Source organism: Anarrhichthys ocellatus, unplaced genomic scaffold (assembly GCF_004355925.1).
Source record: "Anarrhichthys ocellatus isolate YVR2014 unplaced genomic scaffold, GSC_Weel_1.0 scaffold1, whole genome shotgun sequence".
Classification (NCBI taxonomy): Eukaryota; Metazoa; Chordata; class Actinopteri; order Perciformes; family Anarhichadidae; genus Anarrhichthys; species Anarrhichthys ocellatus.
The window spans coordinates 6739705-6764472 of NW_022280031.1; the positions used below are offsets into that span (position 1 = coordinate 6739705).

Sequence of the window (24768 nt, forward strand, 5' to 3'; positions counted from 1 at the left end):
CCCTTTGGGGAGGCCCACCTCTCACTTTGAAAACCTCTAACTTAGATGAATAAAACCAATATATTTATAGAGTTCTTTCTATGTTTAGAATTCGTACAATAATGAGAGCTTTAATGCTGTTACTTGGACTTGAATAATGAGGAGCGAGTGTAATAGAAGAAAACAGAAACAGGGAGATGAGGTGATAAGAGAGCAAGGAAGAGACGGAGAGACTCTGATTACCTCCGACCGTTTGTGAAACTGTCCTTGAGACTCCGTATAAGCCCACTTGACGATACATTGCACTGCAGTCAGTCTGGCAGCTGGGATACTGTCTGCCATTGATTTGATTTATGGCTATTCAAAACTCACCCAAGCACAACGGAAGAGTTGCCGTCACCCGGCAACAACCCTCGAAAACAACTTGTGCAATACACTCGGTTGGATAGCATGCATGCCTAGCTACTAGCATAAACACACACACACAAATACAATAAGAGAACAGTGGGGAGGAAAGGAGAGACAGAAACACACGGCCACAGACAAGACTCTCAGCTCCGTTACTTCGGAGCCGCTGCTGAAAATAACAACAAAGACCATAACATCATAGTGACTGCTGCGTCTCCTCTGGTCCCAACGCTGTGAGACAGCGCTGGAGGTTAGAACGAGTGACTGCACTCCGGCCTCATACAGAGCTGTCAGCAGGCAGTGGTCTCTGGGAAGTCACATGACTGAGTCCCTCTCTAATGGCTGGTCAGGGTGTGTCCCCCCCATTCAACCCAGCTTGCCTTACATCTTAAGGTGTTTGCCATCGATTTCCCCCTCCAGCCATTGCCAGGGTGCACAGAGTTCTCTTCAAAAACAGCAAAGCAAAGTGCTAACAGTGAAGTCAATCAGGCATATCTGATGTGTGGCAAGAAGTGCAGTTAACTGCCTCTAGTCATGGCTGTCTTTGGCTCACTGAGAAGTTTCCTTGCAATTAGTTCAAACAGCCTCTGCGAAGGCACAAGAACTAAGTGTCAGTTTTTATATTTCGGTATCCTGTTCTGGACCAAATCTTCAGCGGGAATAGAGAACGCTGCGAGGCTGTTAGGAGACAAGAACTCAAATTCCCAGAGTGCAGAAGTGTCAAAAGTCTTTTAAGTGAAAGTCTGTAAAACTCAACAGGAAATGAATAAGAACTTCCTCCTTTTATGTTTGTAAGTTACCATCAGGGTCAGTCAATTTACCAACTACTATATATGTATGAGCTTTGGAGTGTATTTTACAATATGGATTTTGAAACGCAGTAATTTGTGTTTTCAATATCTCACAGCACCCTCCATCTCATCCAACACCAGGAACAGATTATCAATCCAATTTAGTTTGTTAGTGTTTTTAATTGTCCATGTTGCATCTCTTTGATATGTTGAATATTTTTGTTTTATTCTGTGTTAGCCTCCACATTAATTAAATGTAAATACAATCGGTAATTTGAAGAAAACAAATCACACAACATAATTTTCTCATCTTTCTAAGCTCTGAGATGTTGCTCATACCTAAAACAAAACCAAAGGGTTAAAAGAGGTATAATATATAATTCTAACCGATTCATACTGACTCCACAAAACAGAAGCTCATTTTGATCTACATTCTTGATGGCTTGACCGTGTGAGAGATGTGAGGTAAACTACGAGGCATATTTCTTGGAATAATCTGGTAATAATTTATTCGAATTTTGTAATTCAACTCTTTAAACAAATATTAAGACCTTCACCTGTGAAAGGTAATGTGATATTATACTGCGACATACCACTTTTGAAACTGCCTTCTCTTATATGGATAAGTTCACACAAGTCTAAAGCACCCGGAACCTGGTTTGAAATCTTCTAACAGAATATTTGTGACTAAATAAGTAACAGTCAAAAGTTAAAGCTCAAAATATTTCATCCGATTTGATTGATTTTGATGAGTTGACTGACCACCTCAAAACTGTAATCACATCATTCACATTTTGCTAAATCCTGATTGGTGCGTCTCCTTTTCTCGACTGAGCCCCGCCCTTTTCAAAACCGATGAGACGAGCACAGACAAAACCGAAGAGGCAGAAATCTCCTGTGAAAGAACCAAAACGGCTCTGACTGATGCAGAAAATGATTGTGTTCATGTATACGACTCCATCACCGTAGTAAGCTGATTGAGAAAACCTAGAGCTGCTGGCCTTTAAATACAGCCACTTTCAGATGCCAAACCCCTGAGAGTGTGATTTATAGGGCGGCTGTGATCCCTCCGAGACTGAGCTGCACCTCAGGGAGTATTAAACAACAGCGGCATGCTTAGACATGCTGTGTTACATAGACTGGTTTCACTCACAACCCACTTACCCTTTCCTCCCACTCGGCTACGCTAAAAATGACAGCACACACTGCAAGAGCTTATCTTTTTTTAATGAAATGATTACCTGCAAGTTTTCCCAGAGTTTCCAGGAGTCCATATTGTTATTATGAATAATTTAGTGGGCAGACCCATGGTGGAAATGCAGACTCAAGTGGGTCTAAAACTGTTCAGTAACACCTCAACAATCCCAAACAGAAAGACAGACTATCAAATGCTGCACATCTGCTGTCCTTCACCTCTGCTTTGACATGATAAATTCAAGTCGAGAGAGTGCTGGTGTCCATGTGTATTTTTGGGGATGTTATAACTCCCAAAGGTTGATGATGAGGTGACATCTGGAGCTATAGATATTCTGGATCACACCTTCTCTCTCTGGCATTAAGTCAAGCATTATTAATGGGCAATTAAAATTTCATTTCAGCACTGAAAAATAAATGAGGCAGAATATGTGTTTGGGAACAAGCTATTTCACCGATGCAACCCTTCAATTAAGCCTCAGAAATAAGACTGCATTTAATGGCTGTCATTTAACTTCAATGTGGCATTTTAAAAAACAGTTTTCTGTCTCATATGGGAAAAGTAAACCACGAGGAAATGGCCCTATTTGTCACTTCCCTTTCTTTTGTTCAAAAGTTGCTGGGCCCCTTAACTGTGCAGCACTTGTTTGTGTTTAGCTGATAGGAGTTCATGCGAGAACATTTTCCGAGGTAGGCCAAAAAGGTAAAATGATAGGGATGTATTTGCTTATGTCTGATAACAGGCCAATCTTCATCATTAATTATAATCTAACAGTTTTAAACATGGGGTTAACGTAAATTTGAACAAAAAAACACTACATAACTACTTGGCTAGATTTTGTAATAAAAACATTATGGTTTATCTTAAAATGACTATGAAATTGAAACCAAACAAACGAAACAAAAGTACTGGGTTCACATGGTACAACAGTCTTCTTGGTGAAAGCCCTGTGTTTTTTGACCCATCCCCCACCCCAAACTCCCTCCTACGTGGACTACGCGGCTTCATTTGAAACTAATTTGTGATACATCACGAGCAAATGTAATACACAGCAAAATACGTCCCCTCAAATGTAATTCACAATGTTTTGTTGTATGAGGACATCATTGTTAGGGGACAGGGCTGGCATTATTACCAAAGGACCTGGTGTTTGTCTGTGTGGAGAGAACCAAGGGGCCCTGAGTATCATAACTGTAGCATGTCCTTAAGCAATGTGATTGCATATTTAAGAATTAAGAAATAATGAAAGCTTCAGTAATTAAAGGTCAGCGATAGATGAGCTGAATAAATTACGCAGCAGCGCAATCGAAGAGGTGTTTGAAATATCTTTGAGTAATGACTTGACCATGATATCTTACATATTTCTGTGCACACATAAGTTTAAACCAATGACACATGGTGAAAATATTCTAAATTTAATCTGAAAATAAAAGCTTGACACTGTCTGGTAAATGTAGAGTGACGGAAAAGAGTAACATCTCTAAATGTGCAGATTCACCAAAGAGTTATTGTATTGGTAAAATGCAGTCGGGCAGTTGTTTAAAACATTTGTGATTGAATATTGACCCAGTCACATCTTTCCGTCAGTCCACTTTAAAATGCTGTTAATATGACATGGGATCATTGATCCAGCAAAGTGAAGTACTCTGGTTCCTGGAGTGTGAGCTATGAGCCTGTTAATGAGCTGGATGATTGACTACTGGACTGGGGGTGGCTAATGAAGCTAAGAGGCGGTGACTGTGGAAAGGAGGTCTAAAAATATATATTCTGAGCAGGAGAGTCTCTTGCAGTCGTGATATGGATTAAACTCTTAACACTTATTGTCATTCTTGTCATCCTCTCTGGTGTTGCCATTGAAAAATAAACATTCAATAACTACCCGAGGAGACCAGCATGCAGGCAATACACGTCTCAGGAACAGCTATCTGACTGAAACCAATAAAGGGAGTCAATGAAGGCTGTCATGTTTTCACCAGCAAAAAAGGCTTTTAATTAACTCACCAGTAAAAAACAACACCTTTTCTTCTCAGGATAGTACACCTAGATAAGATTATTGATTTAAGTGGAGTAACAGTTTCCAAAGTTATACTATTCTTCAATACACACTGATGAATAGGCAAACATTTGCTGACAGCTTTGACCTTCACCTCTGAGTACATCATCTATTTCTCATTCTCCCTCTCTCATGAACTCCAGCTGCTCAAAGTGACAGATTGAAAGCACTGGATCGGATTTAAAGAAAGTCAGACATCAGATCAAACCAGTCTCAAAGAGCCTCTGGATATTGAACTACATTTCTTATGTTCCCACTTTTCTCGTTTTTGAAACTGTTTTTCTAAATGTACACCCTTTTCATTAGGACCAAACTCTACTCAGCAACCTTCCCTTCACCTCTTGATAGATACATCTTTATTAAAAACTTAAGTAATATAGACATGTTGGTTGAATGTCAACGCTATCCTCTCTCGTGGTGGCTGTGTAGGACATTACCTTAGCAGCAAATGATGAGCTCGGTTTCTCCAAGAGGTCCCAGAGCTTCTTCCTCTTCTCGGAACAACATGTGGTTGTAAACTCCTCTCCGACCGTCTCTCTCATATTCTCGGCCTCTCTCTTCAGCTCCTCGTTCATCTGCTCCTTTTTCTGGTGGTACCTGGCCTGGCAGCAGGACTCCAGGTAGATCTCGTCGATGCCCCAAAAGTCCAGCTCTTGACTGAACGAGAGGGCGCACATTTCCTCCATCATGTGCAACTTCCCGGTGCGGTAGAAGTTCAGAATGGAGGTGAAAGCGCCGGGGTGTCTGTCGAAAAAGTACTCGCTGTCATCCAGGCTGTAGTCGTCGCATACCTCCATGATAGAGTCGTGGGTGTTGCAGTCCCTCAGTTTGCCCAGTCTTGTGCGGGGCAGCCTGTCCAGCGTTCTCCACAGGACTTCGTGGAGAAGGCCCCCGACGTTGAGCCTCACTCGGCGGGTGTGGGTCTTGCTGCGGATGATGTCCACGGTATCCGGTGGCAGCAAGGTGGCCGACGGAGGCTCCGTTTTGATCATCTTCACTCAAGTCACTCAAGTCTCTCTGTCTCTTGAAAAGACTGGAAGATAAAATCCAGCAGATTAAGGAGACATGGTCCTGTAGATGACCACATCAGGGCCCCCCTCGTTTCTTCTTGTGGCTGTAATACAAGAAAAAAAATAAATTGAAACGCAGTTGAACAGCCAGTGCCAGTGTCCTACAGTAGCAATGTCAGGTGGTTTATCCACTCATCAGAGAACCAAATAGATATTTTAATCAGCTTTGAGAGGCACAGCCGCTTTTCTTGCTGACAAGGGTGGCGGTGGGGGGTAGAGAGCCGGACCAATGATAAACTGGGCTCCACTTGTGAGCGCTGTCCGGTGCTGAAACGCCTGTCTGTCACTCTGCAGACCCTGTCTGTCGCTGTCCGCGGACTGTGGTACTGAAACGTCTCAGCTCGGTATGGGACAGCGATCAATCCCGATTCAAAGGCGGAGCAGTCGAGAAGTACTTAAGTGAATGTGTTGTTATTACTATGACTTCATGTTAAGATGGACTGATACTAAAACCGATTATCAACTTGATTTACAGCCCATACAACATTATATCCACCCGTGAGAGTCTGTACTCGAGTTTCAATTGACAAACAATTAGAGCAGTTCTTAAAGTTAGCTGGGCAAAAATGATCTAATAGCTACATTATTTCGCGAACATTAGAGTCATGCAAAACAACTGCATTTTCGGGAAATATATGAATATTCATTGGCCGACATGAGCTGGAAATCAAAGTAGTAAATATTGTAATGGTGGTCAGCAACGCCAAATAGAGATACAATATCAAAGTGAAACCAAGTGGGCTATAGCCTGTAAAAAGGAAATCTGACATGAACACAATGAAGAAATAATTATACATACGTGTCTCCCGTTCATCCCGATTCATCTCATTGACGGAAATCAGCGTTTCAAGTGTAAACGCGTAAAAACTTGCTATGCCCGTGCAGGTGTCCGGTGCTCTGCTGGGAGCTGGTGGAGGCATCATGAGCTACGTGGCGACATGTTGTAAAATATAACTGTGTATCACCGTGTCCAGTCCACCCTTTTCAGCCCCTCCTGGAGCGATTCAACAAGTAGACTGTTAAGAATAGCCGGGAATACTCTCGGTACCTCTCCTCTCACAGTGTGAGTGAGCGCTGGCCGGCGCCTGGGACTGTGAGCGGGATCCAGCAGGGGGCTGATTTCACTCATGCTCCTCCAGAGGCTGCAGCCTGTGTGAGTTTAACCCTCGCAGGGCCAGAGAGCCACGGCTCAGTGCATTGACATGGTGTTTCTGCTTTGTGGAGCCGTTTTATAGGCCAGTAAACAATATTAGGAACTCGCATCTTTGGCCAGAACTTTTTCAAAAATGATTTAAAGAAGGTACTATACATCCACGATTACTGCAAAACCGTAATCCTATGTAGATTGTTATATATATTTTAAATGTATTATTTGACATTATAACATGACTTGTATAACATAAATTATGTAATGTTTGTAAAATTGCTATTTTCCACTCGTAGTTGCTTGGCAAGTAGTTAGATTAATAAGCTAGTACAAAGAAGAGTAGCTAGTACTTGTCAAAAGTATCAAACACCCCCAAGTAAGGCCACTAAACACACCATATATCCCCACGGGCCACACATTCAGCCCACTATTAGAGACAGACCTACAGTAGTGTCATAGTGATCTTATTCTTCCCTGGATGGTAGCCTGTACATGCTTGCTAAACTGGGAATACAATATCTGATATCAGTCTGTGTAAAAGTAAAATCAGTCTTGGCAGAGACAACCCAACTGGCACACAATCAGGCTCAGTGGGAAATGTATTAGTTGATCCACACAAAAGGGCTCAACACACACATGATTGTGCCCCGACTTTTTGATGATGTAACTAAAATCTGAGTAGAAATAAGAGCGTGCTCTTTGTTGTTTCTCTGCAAACTAGCACTGTACCTTTCAGTCTGTGGTCCAATGTAGATCTGCTTCTTCTAGTAAGTGATCAGTTTCTTTCCAAACGACATATAAATCTAAACTTTCCACTCAGCTTCACTGTGCAAACAGCAGGCATGTGTCAGTGTGACAGATGTGTGGCCGGCTCTGTTTACAGTACAGGCAGTCCGCTCATTACGCTCATGCTCTGCATGAAACCATCCTCCAAAGCTGAACTTCTTACAGCTTCTAAAATTGTAGCTTCGTACATGTTTATATGACTGTAATGGACTCACCAATCATTTTACCCAAAAACTCTTCAAAAATTTGACAACACAATATTATACACAATGTATTTTTTACATTTATTGATAAATAACAAAATAATGACATATAATACCATAATATAAATATAGAATATAAAAGTACAAAGGGCCATATTGACACTATAAACAATGTGCATGTGTTGAAACGTGCATAATGTGTAGTTGCTTGTTTTTAAACACCTAGTTTGTATTCCTAGGTTTGTATCGGACAAGCAAGTCCCCCTCCGGTTGTAGCATCCCAAATCCATAACGACTGGCATTTACCTCCGGCATTTGAGCATTTGGGTCACGCAGCTCCAAATCATAGTTCGTCAACACCATGTAAACAAACCTGAAGTGTAAACACAGATGAAACATGAAATTAGAAAATTCAAACCGAAATTAAAGGTAACAAACTCCTCCAGTGTAGAACATGTTGAGGCCTTGACCGATTGTAAAGTTACATGGTGCACTTATTCTAGGACACCCACTGTCTGATTGTATTGATGGCAAACTGCTTTCCCACACAGCCATTGGTCCCTGCGCCCCATGGCATGGTGTAATATTTCAGCAGCCTCCCTCCTTTATAAAAATCTCTCTTCACTGATCCATCCTGATTCAGGAACCGATCGTACTTGTATTTCTGGAAAGAAAACACATTTAGAGATGCAAGATATTAGAAAATTAATTTATGAAACTTAGCTTAATCAAACCGTTTAATGTCTGTTTGTTTGTCTAAGCTCGAGTGTTACTTAATACAGCCTAACTGCAAAGTCCTTCCCACGCCTATTAGCCGTGTTTCTGTTCCCGTGCTCAGCTAATCCCTCAATGGTCCACTGGGTTTGACCTCTCACTTGGTAACACAGGGTCAGCTTTGTGTAGGCGTCAATTGCACCTAACATAAACAACTACGCTAATTAAATTTAAGCCTGCCTCCAATAGTCCCAAAGACAATTACTACTACTCCTGCTGGCAACACAGGGAGTTTTTTTTAACAAGACAGGAAAACAAACCTGTGGCTCGTGGTGAATCTCAGGGTCCATTTGAGGGCTGTTGAAGGGGAACAAACACACCCTGTCTCCTTTCCGTAGCAGGTACTCTTGGCCATCAGCCATGTGGAGGCACTTTTCCTGCACCACCTCTCTGGTAATGAAGGGGGCAGCAGTGAGTCTAAGTGTCTCTTCCAAGACGCTATCTGGAGAGGGGCAGAAAAAAATGTTGTAAATAACAGCAAAAGAGCAGCGGCTTTCGCCCTCATTTGCAATATTTCTCTTATTTGTTTACACTATATATGCACATAATGTGTAATATTCAAGATTTCTTGAAATGTGAATGCAGACTTTAGTTTCCACCTCATCTTACTGACAATAAGATCAACCTACAGTACAACCAATACATGTTTCTCTGTTAAAAAAGTTGGGATCAAGCCCTCACCAAAGACAGGTGTGTCCACAGGTCTGTCCAGCGATGAGGTCTCTGAGGTTTCCATCATTGAGATCCCGCTGAACTCCCTCTTCACCGCTGCCAGAGCTTCAGGATTTGTCAATAAGTAGCCCAAGAGCCAAAATGCAGCAGGACCAACATTACCCTGAAAACAAACAGAGACTCTCATGAAGACAATGAAGGTTGTCTCTCTCACTCTGGCGTTGCATAGTGACGGTGCAAATGAGAACATCAGGAGACAACCATACTGCTCACATCTATCTCTTGTTAGAGTTGCAACAAAGCATATATTTCAATAAAAGTTTACTTAAATTAAATAAAAAGGTTGAATTAATCTTAAATGTTGGCGAGGTAAAAACAGAACAGCTTCCTTTTGTGTGTCTGGGATGAGAGCAGCCATCTCTGGATAGTCTCACTACTGGCAAAGTGCGGTAATGGTTTACTTAATAAAGAAAGCCATTGGAAACCTGAGGTCCCCTGCCGTCCGCCTGCGTCCAAAGGAAGGACAAGCTATGAAGCTATTTAGTTTTACAGCCAACTGAGGCGCTGTTTGCCAAGAGTAGACACATTAAATAGTGCACACTATGGAAATTTAACACAGTGAATCTATTACCATAGAATTGCCTCTTAAATCACTGCAAATGCACCACAAAGTGTAATGAATACTTACTTTAAAATACATAAAGACATTGCTGATGATAGAACTTGTAAAATATGCGTCACAAGAACAAGACATTATCCAAACTTTTGGCAGATGTATCACAGACCTGAGTGTGGGAGAGCTTCTAAATAATTCACTGTTTAAACTTAATTATACTATATTGACTGTGATTACAATACTGTTAGTCATTACCGCAATAACTGTCCAAGAGATCCTCTGTATGCCATGAAAACGCATGTTAAATGCTCTTACTAAACTTTTAGGGAACAACGATTTGCCAGTACATGGCTGACAACGAAAAGTTATGACTCAAAACTTGTAATCAAATGGAAATAAACAACGGTGAGAAGTGCAAAAAAAAAGGATGAGTAAGCAGCCTGCAGCGTAAGTCAAATGTTGATGTAAACGTCTGATTAATGCCTTTGATGCAATAAATCCCTCCAGCAGGCTGTAGGCAAGACTGTGTGAGTAAGAAGTCAAGACCAGTTCAAATCGATCTCAGGGGAAACACTGTAAAGTGTGAGTACTGTAGTGAAAACTATCATTTAAGTTGCCATTTCCCTTTTATTGACGCAAGAAATAGTCATGACAAGATTCAGCCTTTTGAAGTCCATCACATTGAAACTTTGTGCTCCATTACAATAGTCTACCTTTTCTTCCTGAAGACCTTTCATGGTTTTCCCAATCAAAGGCAGAATAACTGCTGTGAGAGCAGAAGTGAACAGTGCACTCGTGTGCTAAGTAAGAGCACTGCACAGTGGTGGAAGAAGAAGGCCCACTCAGACTTTTTACTTAAAGGAACAGTGCGTAACATATAGGGGTGTTTATTGGCAGATATTGAATATAAAATTCATAACTATGTTTTAATCAGTGTCTATTCAGCCAAAACTAAGAATCGTTGTGTTTTCCTTAGCTTAGAAAAAGCCGTTTATATCTATGTAGGGAGCGGGTCTTCCGCCATCTTGTACCGCCATGTTTCTACAGCAGCCCAGAACGGACACTAACGAAACACTGGCTCCAGCGAAAGCCCTTCTAAAGATCGTAGTATTGATAAGCCCTGATGTTACAGGTGCTTTTTATTAGTACTTTTTAATGTCGTTTAGCATCTGCTCTGCTCTCTCTGGCTGAGCTACTCCAACTACACACATCCTTTAACAATGTTTTATTTTTTTTTATAAGCCTGTCATTTTGTTTTAGTTCAAATTTCCATCTGCAAAGTACCCAGTAACTGCAGCTGTCATGTAAAAGTAGTGGAGTAAAAAGTACAATATTTTCCCTCTGAAAAGTAGTGGAGTAGAAGTATAAAGTAGCAGAACATTGAAATAGTCATGTGAAGTACCTCTAATGGTGCAACTTGAGTAAATCTACTTGGTCACCTCACAACACTATAGGGACACCACAGAGACTCAGTTACACAAAGTTAATCCAAGCAGACTACTTTCCTAATCTATAGAGGTAATCATCAACTGAAACTCTTGCTTTGCACACAAAGAATGCTTCTTCTGAGGTCTGACTCACCTGCGTGGCCCAAAGTTGCATCAGTACAGCTTTCTTCTGCGTTTCTTCATCGGCCCCCTCCTCCTGCAGGAGCCGCCTGTAGTCGTGAAGCCAAGGGCTCGACCCCGAGGCCTCAGTCTCACCTGCTGGAGCCAGAAGCTCCCACAGCCTCTGACGAACACTCTGGGCCGTCCTCTTCTCCTCTGTCACACAGATAAACATCACACATAAGTGATCGAGTGAGTCACAGGCAACATATAACCAGTGGAACTCAATGTCAACCAAAGCCCAGATACATAAACAGATATCATTGTGCAAAAGAGGTGTGAGAGGAACATTATTTCAGGTATGACAAGCAGCACTGGAGGAGGTGTGCATGATATTGTATGGGAGGAACAAATGCAATTCTAAACAATGATACAGCACACAAAGAATAATGAAGCCAGATGAAAATAATGTGTACGCAGTGAGCTAATAGTACAAGATACATCACAGTCTGTGAAAGACTTTGATGATGAATTGTGCCTGCGCACAAATTGTGCCTGCGCACAAATTGTGCCTGCGCACGATGTGCCGCAGGCACAGACAGAACTGTTTCGTCATTCAATATGTCGCAATGCTTTCAGGCTGCCTGACTGAAACCTCTGATTAACTCATGAAGAATATCAGTGGGCACAAGGAGTTTTGAAGCATTTCATAGTGAGAGTTGTTTTAAGCGTCACTACCTGGCTTTAGTGTGCCCCTCGCCATTTTGGTTAAGAGACCATCGAACTTCTTGTACTCTTCATAGACACTCGAGGGGTCTGTGCCGTTGTTGTTCTGTTCTCCTCCAAAGAGCGTCAGGTACCCCGCCCTGTAGAGAAAGGAGATTTGTTTTGCCTTGATGGAAAAATAACCAGCCCCCACAGTTTTTCCCGTTTGAAAGCACACAAGCGATCCCCTTTCAACTGGTAATTTTCCACAGGGCCACACAAGGTGCAGCATGTCCTTCTGTTGGATGTCACCATGTCACAGGAAACATTAGCCCCATATACAGTGTCACATTCCAGATAACTGCTCTCCTCTTTGTTTGCTAGCGATATACTTCATATCATGAAAGATATTTGGATTCACAACCGCTCTGCATAAAGGTTCGACCGGAAAGGTGACGTTGAACATTTGTGTGAAAGAGTCAGCCTACATTTTTCTTGCTGTGTTTACAAATAGAGTAATGACTGGTGTGTAAACTGTTTATCTGAAAGCTTTTGACATGAATGCTTCTTTTAACATAGTTAGGAGTGTGTGTGTGTGTGTGTGTGTGGGTGGGTGGGGGCATTCGTACTTGAAGAGTAAGCTGTAAGAAAAGTCAAACAGTCCCTCCTCTTTCCAGTCTTTCTGGTTCTGAGTCATCTCAGCTTTCAGCGAGGCCTGCAGGTGTCTGCTCATGGTGCTGTTCAGGGCAGCAAAATTAATTCCCAGGAAATGCCTGCAGACACAAAACGTTGCGGTGAAGAAGTAAGAATAGGTTAACTGCTGTACGATGGAAGTAGAATCCTGTAAATCATATCACACTGATGACATGGTGGTGTTGACACACATTATCAAAGCTACTTCTTGGCTTGGCTGCCTTACATTACCTAAGGTAATAGAACTTGGGTTTTATTTTTAGCAAATTTGGGTCAAGTGGTAGCATGATGAGCAAAGAAAAGAGGGGAAAACTGCACACATATAACTCAGATGCAACCGAAAGAAGGCAGTGTGCCCAAACGCTGATCCTTAAAACAAGAAAGATTGCATCAAGTGTTTGGGTTTTCCCTCCTTTCTTTGATGTGTGCCAGTATTTTATTAAAACAGGTATCTGAGCAATAGCAAAACAAGAAGTCCTAAAATTAGATTTCCTAAAATAGGAAGGGTGTTTTTCAAAAATATCCACAGCCATACTATTCACGAAACTCGAGTGGGAGGATTTCCACAAACTATTATCGCTTCCACATTTCTATGAAATGAAATTGAAAACATACACTACAAGCTTTCAGTTTGGAGTATAAACTAATAAGGGCATACTTCTTCATCAACGCATTGGCTTTAGCCGGCTGGTGATGTGGGAGCCGCAGGTTGAAGATCCTCTCCATGAGCACCTGTGCATAGCGAGTGAAGTCCAGCGAGTCGGAGTCATTGATGACTGTGTCGTACGAATGCGGATCCAGCAGCACCGTCACATAACGTCCAGCAACACGCACCTGTACATCATCAGTGCCAAAGGGAGAAATGTTATATCTTATACCACAATACTTATATGTCTCTTATATCTTAACTATGTTGTCAGTTTATAAGCGAACCATATTCACCCCAGTTTATTTGATATCTGTTGAAATGCAATATTCTTTTACTCTTTAATGAATATGTACAAAACTCGGGATCACATTTCTTGGAAAATAATTTGATAGTACCACTTACATGAAACTTTGTATTTTGTTTCAGGATCAAGTTAAGAATCATAGTATATCCTGATATTATGTTACTCTATCGGTAACATGCTGTTACATGAATATCAACATATTCTTCAATCTTTAAAAAGTATTCGACAGTAATATTCGGACAGGTACGTTTAAACTCTTCCAGATTAGATTCACAAGATAAAAACAAGCACAAAAGTCCGATCTTTCTAATTTACTGCCCATGACTTCACTTTTCTCCTCTAAACTTTGCATTAAAACTGACCACCAAGCATTTGATAATCATACTGAAAATAATATTTCATCAGAAAATCCTATTCATAAAATTAATTCTTGATTTTGGAAACAGCTGTTGACAAAACAATCTGACCTCAAAGTCCATTTAGTAGCTATCTATCACATTATCTTCAATTGGGAGTTGTAAATTTCCATTTTTTTCTGAGCAGTTTAAGACTTTGAAGCTAAACCTTTACACAAATATGAAGTCCTCAAAAGTTCTCATAACAAATGAACATGTAAGTATCTACAGAGGAGACCAATGAATGTGCACCATCTTTAGGTTTTCCTCTACTCACTGTGAAAATGTCACCGTGTTTCAGCTTCATTCGGTTTAAGAACTTGAAAGCATCTTTTCCAAACTCAAGTGCATGGCCTAACCATGGGATGACTCCTTTATCTAGAGGAGGATCGCTCTTGGATCTAAGAAAAAAATGAAAGAAAAGTTAACAAGAAAAGTTAAACTGACTGTGTATTTGATGCTCATCAGTTTATTTGGCACTTTATCTTTACTGACATGACAGTTTTAAAGGTGGGGACACAACTAAACAGTCCTGGACAATAAACAACACAGTGATTCTATCTCATTGGACACAGTCAGTGCAGTCTGTGTGTGTATTATTAATTATGAGATAATTTGTAATTGTTTTCAAGGAAAAGAAAAACCAGTAAAGCTTCACAAGAGTCGACACCTTAACACTGTAGTTTAACCACATTCCTCAGACTGGAGAATGAACCTGCTATACAGTAAATCACAATGTTATTAGCGAGGCACTCCCGAGACGTAGCCTCAAATGGATTTTAAGTCACCCATGAATTTACTTCACCATTGACAGCACAGTTATTACGAGAAAATAATTGACAAGAGCCCAACCGATTCGGTGTCAAAGGGAGTATTTACGTTCCTTGTTGTGGCAAATATTACAGTATGTACAACATGTACACAGGGCAATACAAGTGAATCAAACAGTAGCTCACCTCGATCTGTGTGTGAGAATAAAATAAAGTAGGACAGCTTGCCCAAGCAGGAAAATGGTCCAGATCATCTCGTGTGTTTACGTTCCTCGCCGCGCAGTCAATGAAGTCCCTTCAGCTCTCACATGGCTTTTATGAGCTCACAATTACGTCAGTGTTTTGCCTCTGTCATCTGTCATTACATCTGCAGACTGCTCATCCAACTGAAATATAGTTGGGTGTACTCGCTGACCGCATGCCGGTAGCCATGGCTCGTTGACTTTGATTGACACAAGAAAATAAAAAGGGAATTCATTGAATTCCTCGTAGCGCACGTTTTACGGGCTGCTTTGTTCCCGTACCAGAATATATGACCTAGACAAAATATAAACTATTAGCATTATCCTTTTAGTATTCAAATGATGGGGAAGTATCTGCACTTATATCTGCCTGACTTTGAAAAAATGTTCGTGCTCAAACTATATCAATAATTGGCTATAAATTCTGTTTAGATTTAAAACATGGCATTATTCTCCCATGTTATAGTTCATTCCTACCATCAAGACCCGATTCATATTCACCGCAAAACCTTCTGTCCGTCTTTGTTTAATAGTTTTATGACAGTTGCTTTTTTAATCTTTATTCGTCATAACAACTGATTAGAATCGTGTTCTCCGTTTGGGAATAGTTGTTCAAAGTTAGGCAAGGGTTTACCGAAAGGCTAAAGGAAGTAGGTTATAACCCTGCATGCAAATGTTCACGCACACCACAAGTTATTACTGTCACTCCCAATTACTCTACTTCCCTTTTGGCTCAATATCGGATATCATTACGTGTCCCGTCCTGTTGTGTGTTCAGGTCAGCACGTCATATATGGAGAAATGAAGGAAAAACACTAGAGATGTGCTGGCTCGCAGGTAGACCTTAAAGAAAGGAAAGACTCACTCTGTGAGGCGTTCACCCGCTGTCTTCTCTGTAATATATAAAATAATAGTGATCATAACACATAATGATAATACCAACATTAATACAAATAATACAAATAATGGTACCCCTTCCTGTACCTTCTTTGTTGTAAATGTATCAGTCAGACAACATGTATGTTTGATGTGATGAATATTTACATCAGCTGACATTTTGTTTGAATCTTTATTAATCAGAACAATATGGCAATGTGCAGTTCCTGTAAAGTGGATGCAGCGGGTCTGAGGAGTGAAACAATTTCAGCCGGTTTCTGAACAGCAATATATGACAAATGAACTGCCTCAGTCAAACGGAGAGAGAGAGAGAGAACACTAAGCAACTGCTGCTGAACATGAACATATCTGTTGTCTTTCCATTTAGCCATTTATCACATTAATTAAACATTTTAATCCAAAATGAGAAAAACTAAAAAATGATTCATAAAAACTGCTTGGCAAGCTTGACCAGAAAACCTGAATGAACAAAAAAAAAAAAGTGATTAAAGAGAATATAAATAATGTTGATCCTACACGGCCTCAAATATAAACTCAGAACTTAAACGCAGGAAGTGAATTAAGAGAGCTGCTTGTCGCCGTTCTCATCCCCCTGAGCATTAACCGTCCCTCTTGATTCATGGATATCCTCCGGAGTTTGGCCAAACACGGCCCCGGTCCGCTTGAGGAGGTAGACTCCGGCATGTAAACCCCCGACATTCACCCAAACAGTGTGCAGCCTCCTCCACAGTCCTCCCATCCTCGAGATAGCCTGGGGACAACATAAATCTCATGAGGGCAAATGAGCCATTTGTTTCGTCTAAAACAAGAACTCTGAGCTTGGACAAATACAGCTGGTTAAAGTATTTTTCCATGACTCAGACTTAGCCGAGTTAAACCTGCATCCTTCAAACTGTGGGGGGATTATTTAGAGAGGGTAAAGTGATTCTGCACATGGGCTTTTAAGTAGAGTACACGTTAAGATGTTTAAACTTGATGCGGAGCTGCTTAAACATAAGAAAACGCTGGCATTTACAAATGATGAACTGATGGATTGTGGTAGAAGAAACACTGGCCCTTTCCACTTCACAATAGAATGCCATGTTACTATATACTATTATCCTTTATTTGAGTTTGACCAAATCTGGGAAAGCCCATATACCACAAAAGTCAACAGTAAACACATCATCTACTAATATTTTTGCGACCCATGACCCCATTTGTAGGTCCAAAATGTTCATAGCACACTTTCTTAATCTGATTTACCATTCGACTCAGCTGATTGTAACATTCTGTCATGCATGATGAACGTTAGACCTGTTTATCATCACTGCCGCTAGCATGGCGATAACAGCCGTTAATGACATAATACACTGGACAGCTTACTTTACTAAAATGCCTTATAGGTATGCGTCATGAGGTGTAAAGAACAAATGTTCAGTCTCATGAGGCATGACTGGTTACAGAGCAAAAACTCTAACGACCTTAAGAGATGTGCTTACAGTATATTGTTGACAGGTAGAGTGGTCTTAATGCACATTGTATTCTTGCTTGTATTAAATCACAGCATTAAAGTTAGAGAAACACTGATACAGATGTGACAGGATTGCTTTGATGAGAAAACTCTTTGTAACAGTTTGGGAAAATGGTGTATCAGGACACTTTACATGTTCACTATAAATGTAAATCATTGAGAAATGTACAGCAAGTTTAACTGCAGGAATTAATAACAACAAAAGTGATCCTTGTTCTACGTCACTATGCCGTTGTCACGTTATACTTGCTAAGAGCAGCGCATGTTTTCCCTCCCTGGTTTGGCCGATCCTGACTACTGAGAAATGATGAAACATTACACAATAACTTGGTCAGTGTGTGTTCCACTTCAAAGCCGTTCATTTCTACCGTGTTAACAGCAAAGGATGTTCCACATTTTGGCAACCACTATTTCATCTATTTAAATTGTGGTGATTTCCAGCCCTGTTGGTGAAGTTTGTAAATGCAATAAAACATATTTAATTCATCCACACACACACACACACACACACACACACACAAACACACACACACACACAGTTCTGATCTGGTATCAAAAAGAAAAGATGTACTGATTACTATACAGATTGGCAAAAAGAGACGGTGATCAGTCAATTAGTGAGGCTTACAAGATGTCCACTGCTGGCGGGGAACTTTGTTTAAATGAATTGTTCTTAGAATTACTTTCATGGCAACAGGTGTTATACTTGTACACACAGTGTACTATTTAGTTGTAATCTTGACACGCCTCCATCTGAAGCTCACTGAGGTGTGGAGAACGAAGAACTATTGTTAGTACAAGGGTGGAGATACAAACCAAATTGTTTTTGGGTGGAACATGGTATTTAAATTGTGTATTTTCTTACTGTATACAGAACACGTGTCTAATCAACACAAAATGGCGGAGCATCAGAGGGCGCAATGTACTGCTGAGCAGGTCCATCTACCGGTTCCCAGCTCAGTGTAAATTAGTACAAATTTTGACAAAACTGAAAACGGGTGCATGTTGTCGACTCCCGAGGAGTAATCATGCTTCCAAAATGATGCAACTAGTGACAATATTAAGTTTATTGCCTCAGTTTTTGTTGATGCACCCACTTCCACATTTCTGTGTTGGACTTATCGTCGTTATTTGTTTATTGGTGTGAGTTAGGTGCTGCTTTATGAATGAAAGGCTACCGGTAAAGTATTTGTATCAGGCAGTTTCCCGCATGCAACAGGCATGCATCCAAATTAACATTTGGATTAAGCAATCAACCGTTTAGATTACAATTATCAGGAAGTTGTTGGCAGGACAGGACTTGTTGCACTGCGACTTATTTGTAAGTTCTCATGTAATCCAATCTTATTTACTTGGAAAACTTTCATCAACGTCTTAGCTAGAAACCCGGTTATGTGCTCGAGTGTAAGGTTACCTTGGTAAAGCACTTCTTGTCCTGTGTCAACAGGACGGCCTTCCCTGTGCCTGGAGTGCACACACGGGCCATTTCTCTCAGACAGGAGGGGTACAGGTCCCAGTTCTTCTTCCTTGAGCCCATTCTTCAGGAAGATACGGAAAGATTTTAACTCGTAGTTGGGGTGAAAGTGCTGAAAGATTGAGTATCAATCTTGATCTATTGTTGAGTATTTTCTGTTACAAAATTAAATTTTCAAACATCTAAAGCCCCGTGGTTATGCTAGAGTCAGCTTAGACCTTGGTACCCAAGTATTCAAAACATTGACTTATTCAGCATAATTTCTACATACTATTTAATCAGCCATGTACTGTACACCGCTGTTATTATGGTACCTCTTCCCAAAGGGCATGTCAGTGATGACAATGTCGACAGAGCCGGTCCTTATGGGTAAATTGCAAAGATCCCACTGCACCGTGTCGATGGGCAATCCAGATGCACTGTTTGAAATGAGCCAAAAAATGGGATTTTAAATCACGATCAACGACACACAATGTCATATTAAAACTACCTCCTCATGAGATGTCCAGCTGTGCAGCCTCTCACCTGCCTTTTTCTGCCCTCCGTCTCTGGATGTGACATACGTTATTTACTGTGCGGTTAACTGCCATGTCATTGTTGTCACCGGCAAGGTAGAATGAACTGTTAAATTCAATGGCCCCCTGGTGAAGAAAAGCATAAATACACAGAAAAAGTGTATATTCATCAGTACACTCATCATTTGACACTTGAAGTCTTCAGTCTGTAGTTCGCTCATGAAGTTAATTCTATGTGGGTCATCAGAAGACTTGATCAGTAGCAGTGGTGCAGTAATGATGTGTTTCTCAGTGTGAGGTGCTGGGCATATGACACTGTACTGTAGAATGTGAGAGCGGTTTAATAACACACGGTGTATATTTTTAGGGAATATTGTAGCCCAGGTACAGCAAGTCTCACCTCCAATGGTATAGCTCCAGTCCCACACATTGGATCAAGTATTATATCTGATGCCTGAGGTTTACAAAGCCTGTCAACAGACAATAGAGTATGAATAGTTTATCACCAGTACAACATGATGTGTTTTATTATCACATGGACTCGTTTTATATTCTCATACATGTCAATACAGCATCCACCAGTTCTGCTGCTCTAAATCATTAGATTAACTGCAGAATTACATTACACACACATTTCTACTCACCCCTCATGCCATCTTAACTAGAATATTTAAAGACTGATTTCACTTGATTTCACTGACTTTTATTACAAAGTGAGAAATACAGTCATTGACAGCAGATCTAACGCAATTCGCACCAGCAGAAACGCTAAACACGACTCTCATAAAATTGTTCAATTACTTAAAAATTCTACCCGATGACATCAAACCCAACTGCGCCTTTCCTCCCTCAACATTATCTGTATCTAATGCATTCATCGCTTTATTAGAACCGATTTAAAAATGGAACAAGTAGAATGGCTAAATGTTAAAATGCTTGAATTTCATCAAATATTCAGTTCTTTGGTTTGCACTGCATTACATTGTTATGATTTGTATTTCTTTGCTCTCATTGTACTCATCTGGAATGTGCACAAAAGGTGTTTTCATTTTACTAAGTTTCTGTGTAATTACCAATTATTACTATTTATTTTGGATCATATACTGAATGTACCTCTGAAGAAACAGTAGCTGCAGCATGACCTGTTAACAGTGATTTGCATATTCAACTTTAAACAGATAATACACCACCTGTGTGTGTCTGCATGGACTATTAAAGTCATGACTCGTAAATATCTGGACCAATTACGTGTTGTACAAACCATCATGTCCTTCCTCCAAGATGCCTGAACTGATTGAAGGCATTGAACACGGTCAATGATCTCTGCCAACTATCCTCTCTTCTTCAACCTCTCATCTGCTTGTAATGTGGACTGAAATGAACCACAAGTGCTACTCTGTTTTCGGCGTACTAAAGAATGCATTTTTACTTCCCACATACTGTTTATTTATGTGCTAATCTTTATAAAACATGTCGCTTAGCAGTGGTGTTGATTGTCTACAGTATTTTGTTACGCCTTAAAATCAACACTAAGTCGTGACTTGTAATTTTATCTCCAGAGAAGAGTTGTTCTTGGCCAGTATGATGGTGTTGGATCGGCCTGCAAGCGCTGAGTCATGTCTACTACCAGATGGAAGGATTGTTGCACAGCTGCACCAATATCTTTTGAAAATATTAAATTGAATAGTATAAATGTATTGATCATTTTATTCTCTACGTCATTTGGCCAACTTATGCTTTGCATAAGTACTCAAAGACATAGTTCACTCATCAATTAGACAAGTTGTGGAGCATTTTTCACTTTCCTGCTGATGAGAATGTAGTTTGTGTGGCCCTCGTCTTTGTCTGTTTGCACCATTTTCTTCATGTGTGTCTATTTGTGTGAATGGGAGGAGGCTAACACAATGAGATCTGCTGTAACTGTAGGTGAGAGTCTGCTTGCAGTATGTTTGTCACCAACTCTTTTTACATACCTTATTTAAATGACATACATATTACCAAAAGCTAAACAAGAACCTTACTACCTCCCCGGGACATTGAAAAGCAGAGCTTAAGCAGTGTTGTAGACTTACCTGAGCATGCCATAACACAAGGTGGACCGCAGAGTGGTGGGTCCAAAGTGACTGATGTTTCTCCTGTGAAGACTCTCCTCTGTGAGTGCAATGCCGATCACCACCTCGTCGTTGTGTATGTTTAGTAGCACCTACAGTTCAGGAACACATAGTGCATGATTAGAAAGCAATAATCAATGTAACTACGCATACATTTATGTATTCTATGGAGCTGAAACAATCGTCAAAAAATCTATTTTGATGTAGATTAAGTGTTTCTTAGCAGCCTAATATTCGTGTCTATTTAGTAAACTGAAAGGTGCAAGCACAAAGCAAACACATTTAGAATTGACAAATTATTTCAACATCTACCTGAACATGAGTTAAATATCAGCTCACCCAGAATAAGCACTAAAACTGAATTTAGTCTGTGAACAAACTGCAGTTTTAGTCGTCAAGTTACACACAACTGGCAACTGCTGCCAAGAATTAAAAGACTTTCCTACAAAATGTAGATGGCCACAAAATGTTATCACTTTGAAAACACATCATCTCCATCTTATAATACAATGACGCATATTTCACCTTTTCACATTTGAACAGCTCATGTTCTCGGAATACGTTACTCAACAGAGTGGTTGTTTTTTCTCTTGTTACTCCTCAAACTAAACATTAGCTCATGCCTCGCAAATCCACCTGCACAGGCAGGGTTTGTCTTGGCCAGTGTGATGAATGTATTCGCTTTGCATCGGTCCAGTCTGAACAAGGATGCCTACCTCTATGTCAAACTTTGTCATGTCAGCTTTCCACTGGAAAAATTCTTGCACAGCCCCACCAAAGTCTCTGGCTGCCTCATTAGAGGTAAAGCTGTGTTTATCACCAGCCCTGTTGCACGTCACACGGAACTTGGTGACTTTGGCCTCGGGTTCTGCCTCTTCCGAGTCCTGTGCGCTGGTCTCAGCCTCAGCCGTGCTCTCTGCCTTCGTCTGGCTTTCAGCAGCAGACGTCGTGCTCTCTGCCTTCGTCTGGCTTTCAGCAGCAGACGCCGTGCTCTCTGCCTTCGTCTGGCTTTCAGCAGCAGACGTCGTGCTCTCTGCCTTCGTCTGGCTTTCAGCAGCAGACGCCGCCTGAGGTAGCTCTTGCTGCTCAGTGTCAGCCACAGTTGCATCAGTGGCCTCTCTTTTAGATTTTACTTTGGTGCCATTTCCTCCTTTCCGGTAGCCTTTCTTCTTTTTTAGGGTGCCATTTAGTTTCCAAACCGCTAAGGCATTAGTCCAGGGGAGGGTGGTTGCAAGCTGCATCATCTCCATCAAGGTCTCCTCCTGCACAAACACTGTGTTTATTACCCCTGACAATAAATATCAGCTATAACAGAATAATGCTGGTTTTAAGTTACCTTTGATTCTTTGAATGGGTAAAGATGATATTCCTCAACCACAACAAACAGGTTGTCCACAGACTTCAGAAGATGGACCTAGATATTCAAAGAATGGACAGACAAACATTTTAGACGGAGGTTTTATGTTCACCCAGGAAAATTAAACACTTTGGAGAAAAAAGGCATGCATTGATTTTAGGTTTCCTACCTGGAAAAGCTCGTCAGTGGTTATTGGAAAGTAGATGCGACCACGATCTTTGCTGATTTGTGCATCAACCCCAATTTTCTCCTTGACCTCTTCTGCAGCAGTGAGCTCAAATCCTGTAGGCACGGTTGCTCCAATGGTGACAGTGATGACGTCCCCGGTGACAGCATCATTGTTCGTGGAGGAAGAGGTAGATGGTCCCACTGTGTCAGGGCCTGGCTCTGCAGCCCCACCTTCCTGGGAGGACATGCTGTATTTGTGGAATGCACCTCACCAAGACTCAGAGGTATAACCTGAGGATATGTAACCCAGCTGGTGCCAAGCTCAGAGGCTCACATGTAACCCTTGGAGGGGAATAGAGGGGAGGGGGTATTCAAACTGTTAATACTGCATATTTTGCAGACATGAGTCATTTGCAAGAGAGCAACATGTTATAAAGACATATTGTGTACTAGTAGAAGTCATACGTTAGCATAGAATACGGTTGAATTAAACAGAGTGGATAAACCTGTAACGTTATTGCTGGAGAAGCAATGTTACCGGGTTAACTTAGCTGGCTAAGGTTAGCTTTGGGTGCTAAAAAGTTGTTACGACTAAAAAACAAGCTAACGTTAGCCACAGATACGGCTTTTCTTTTAAGCATCACGGCACGTGTTTATGTGATTACCCCCCCCCGGTTGAACTGTAGCAGAAGATGATAATAATATAAGAGTTAATTATATTAAACTTGCAAACTGAAGTCAGACCAACCTGTCAAACACGAGGCGACAATATATGTTTTCTCTTAGCAGCAACAACACCGAGACTTCCGGCGGAAATCCTACAAAATAAAATCTTATTTTTAATTAATATTTTTCAGTATCTAAATTGTTAAATACATTTTAAAATTACGTGACAAAAAAAACAAAACAATTATATATCAAATTACAGCTATAGTTAAGTTAGACAGAGTTATTGATTTTTTTTTTCACAACTGTCACCATTGTTTATATGACCTTCATTAAGTGGTTATGGTGCTTAAATTATAATGCAAATTATTAAAACAATCATAGCTCTACATCTTAAAAACGTTGGTATTGTTTTGAAAGCCAGAGGCCCAAACAGGAAATGTAGTTTGCGTCAGCTTGTTTGATCTTCATCATGTGTTTCCATTCATCTTCACTGGCTACTACTTCCGGGTACAGCTTTCCAATATGTAGTCGACAGAGGGCGCCACGATGTCATTTTTTGAGCATAGATTGAGAGCACTGAACCAAACCATTCACCTTACACAGAAACAACAAACAATACAGAAGCAGAATAAGAGAGATAGTACACGAAGAGAGACCACGGAGTGAAGTAAATAGGATAAGAGAAATACAAAAGACAACTAAACAACCTTAGGAGATTTAGTGGGAGGGAATAGGGAAATTATGGATGAATACAAATATTTTCCCTTACAATTCTGTCAGTAATTATGGGTTGTTGTTCACCAGTGATTGTAATCCATTGTATAGACATTAGGTTGACAGAGACACAACAATTTTCTAGACACGTGTTCAAAATAACTTAAAAATGTAATTAAACATACATATTATTGTCAACAATGAGTATTCAGTTGAATCAAAGGCATATCACACAAGTTACTCATCGTAACAATATGCCTGCTAGATCTGGGGCTTTTTAATGGTTTGCGATAGCATAGCCAAAAACACTGTCATTGATTTATTTAATTTTTTGAATGAAAAATATAAATC

At 40.6% G+C, this 24768-nt stretch overlaps 3 protein-coding genes across 5 annotated transcripts in view; all 3 read right to left on the bottom strand.

Moving 5' to 3' along the window:
* The window catches only part of LOC116382412 (potassium voltage-gated channel subfamily B member 1-like), a 29338-nt gene extending 22769 nt beyond the window's left edge, over positions 1-6569 (bottom strand). Inside the window, exons 1-2 of the mRNA XM_031845452.1 lie at positions 6296-6569; positions 4864-5540 (exon numbers count right to left, since the gene is read on the bottom strand). Coding sequence (XP_031701312.1) covers positions 4864-5418 — 555 coding nt within the window. The 5' untranslated portion in view covers positions 5419-5540; positions 6296-6569. The remainder of the gene's footprint in view (positions 1-4863; positions 5541-6295) is intronic.
* Positions 6570-7747: 1178 nt separating this feature from the next.
* On the bottom strand, positions 7748-15123 carry LOC116385359 (prostacyclin synthase). The gene is made up of 10 exons (XM_031850754.1): positions 14944-15123; positions 14265-14388; positions 13298-13473; positions 12576-12719; positions 11980-12107; positions 11276-11457; positions 9088-9241; positions 8667-8848; positions 8145-8296; positions 7748-8005 (listed from the first exon to the last, which is right to left on the bottom strand). The coding sequence occupies exons 1-10, from the start codon at positions 15009-15011 to the stop codon at positions 7855-7857; spliced, it is 1461 nt and encodes a 486-aa protein (XP_031706614.1). The 5' UTR covers positions 15012-15123; the 3' UTR covers positions 7748-7854.
* Positions 15124-16054: 931 nt separating this feature from the next.
* On the bottom strand, positions 16055-23815 carry thumpd3 (THUMP domain containing 3). Of its 3 annotated transcripts, XM_031850742.1 has the most exons (11): positions 23783-23815; positions 23036-23376; positions 22846-22923; positions 22508-22771; positions 22226-22429; positions 21471-21601; positions 19799-19868; positions 19409-19524; positions 19198-19302; positions 18824-18947; positions 16055-16647 (listed from the first exon to the last, which is right to left on the bottom strand). In XM_031850742.1, exons 2-11 carry the CDS (start codon positions 23279-23281, stop codon positions 16456-16458), a joined length of 1530 nt encoding a protein of 509 aa, XP_031706602.1. In that variant the 5' UTR covers positions 23282-23376; positions 23783-23815; the 3' UTR covers positions 16055-16455. The 3 variants fall into 3 exon arrangements, with proteins under 3 accessions (XP_031706602.1, XP_031706583.1, XP_031706591.1); XM_031850723.1 differs by having other exon boundaries at positions 22226-22771; XM_031850731.1 differs by lacking the exon at positions 23783-23815 and having other exon boundaries at positions 22226-22771; positions 23036-23765.
* Positions 23816-24768: the final 953 nt, after the last annotated feature.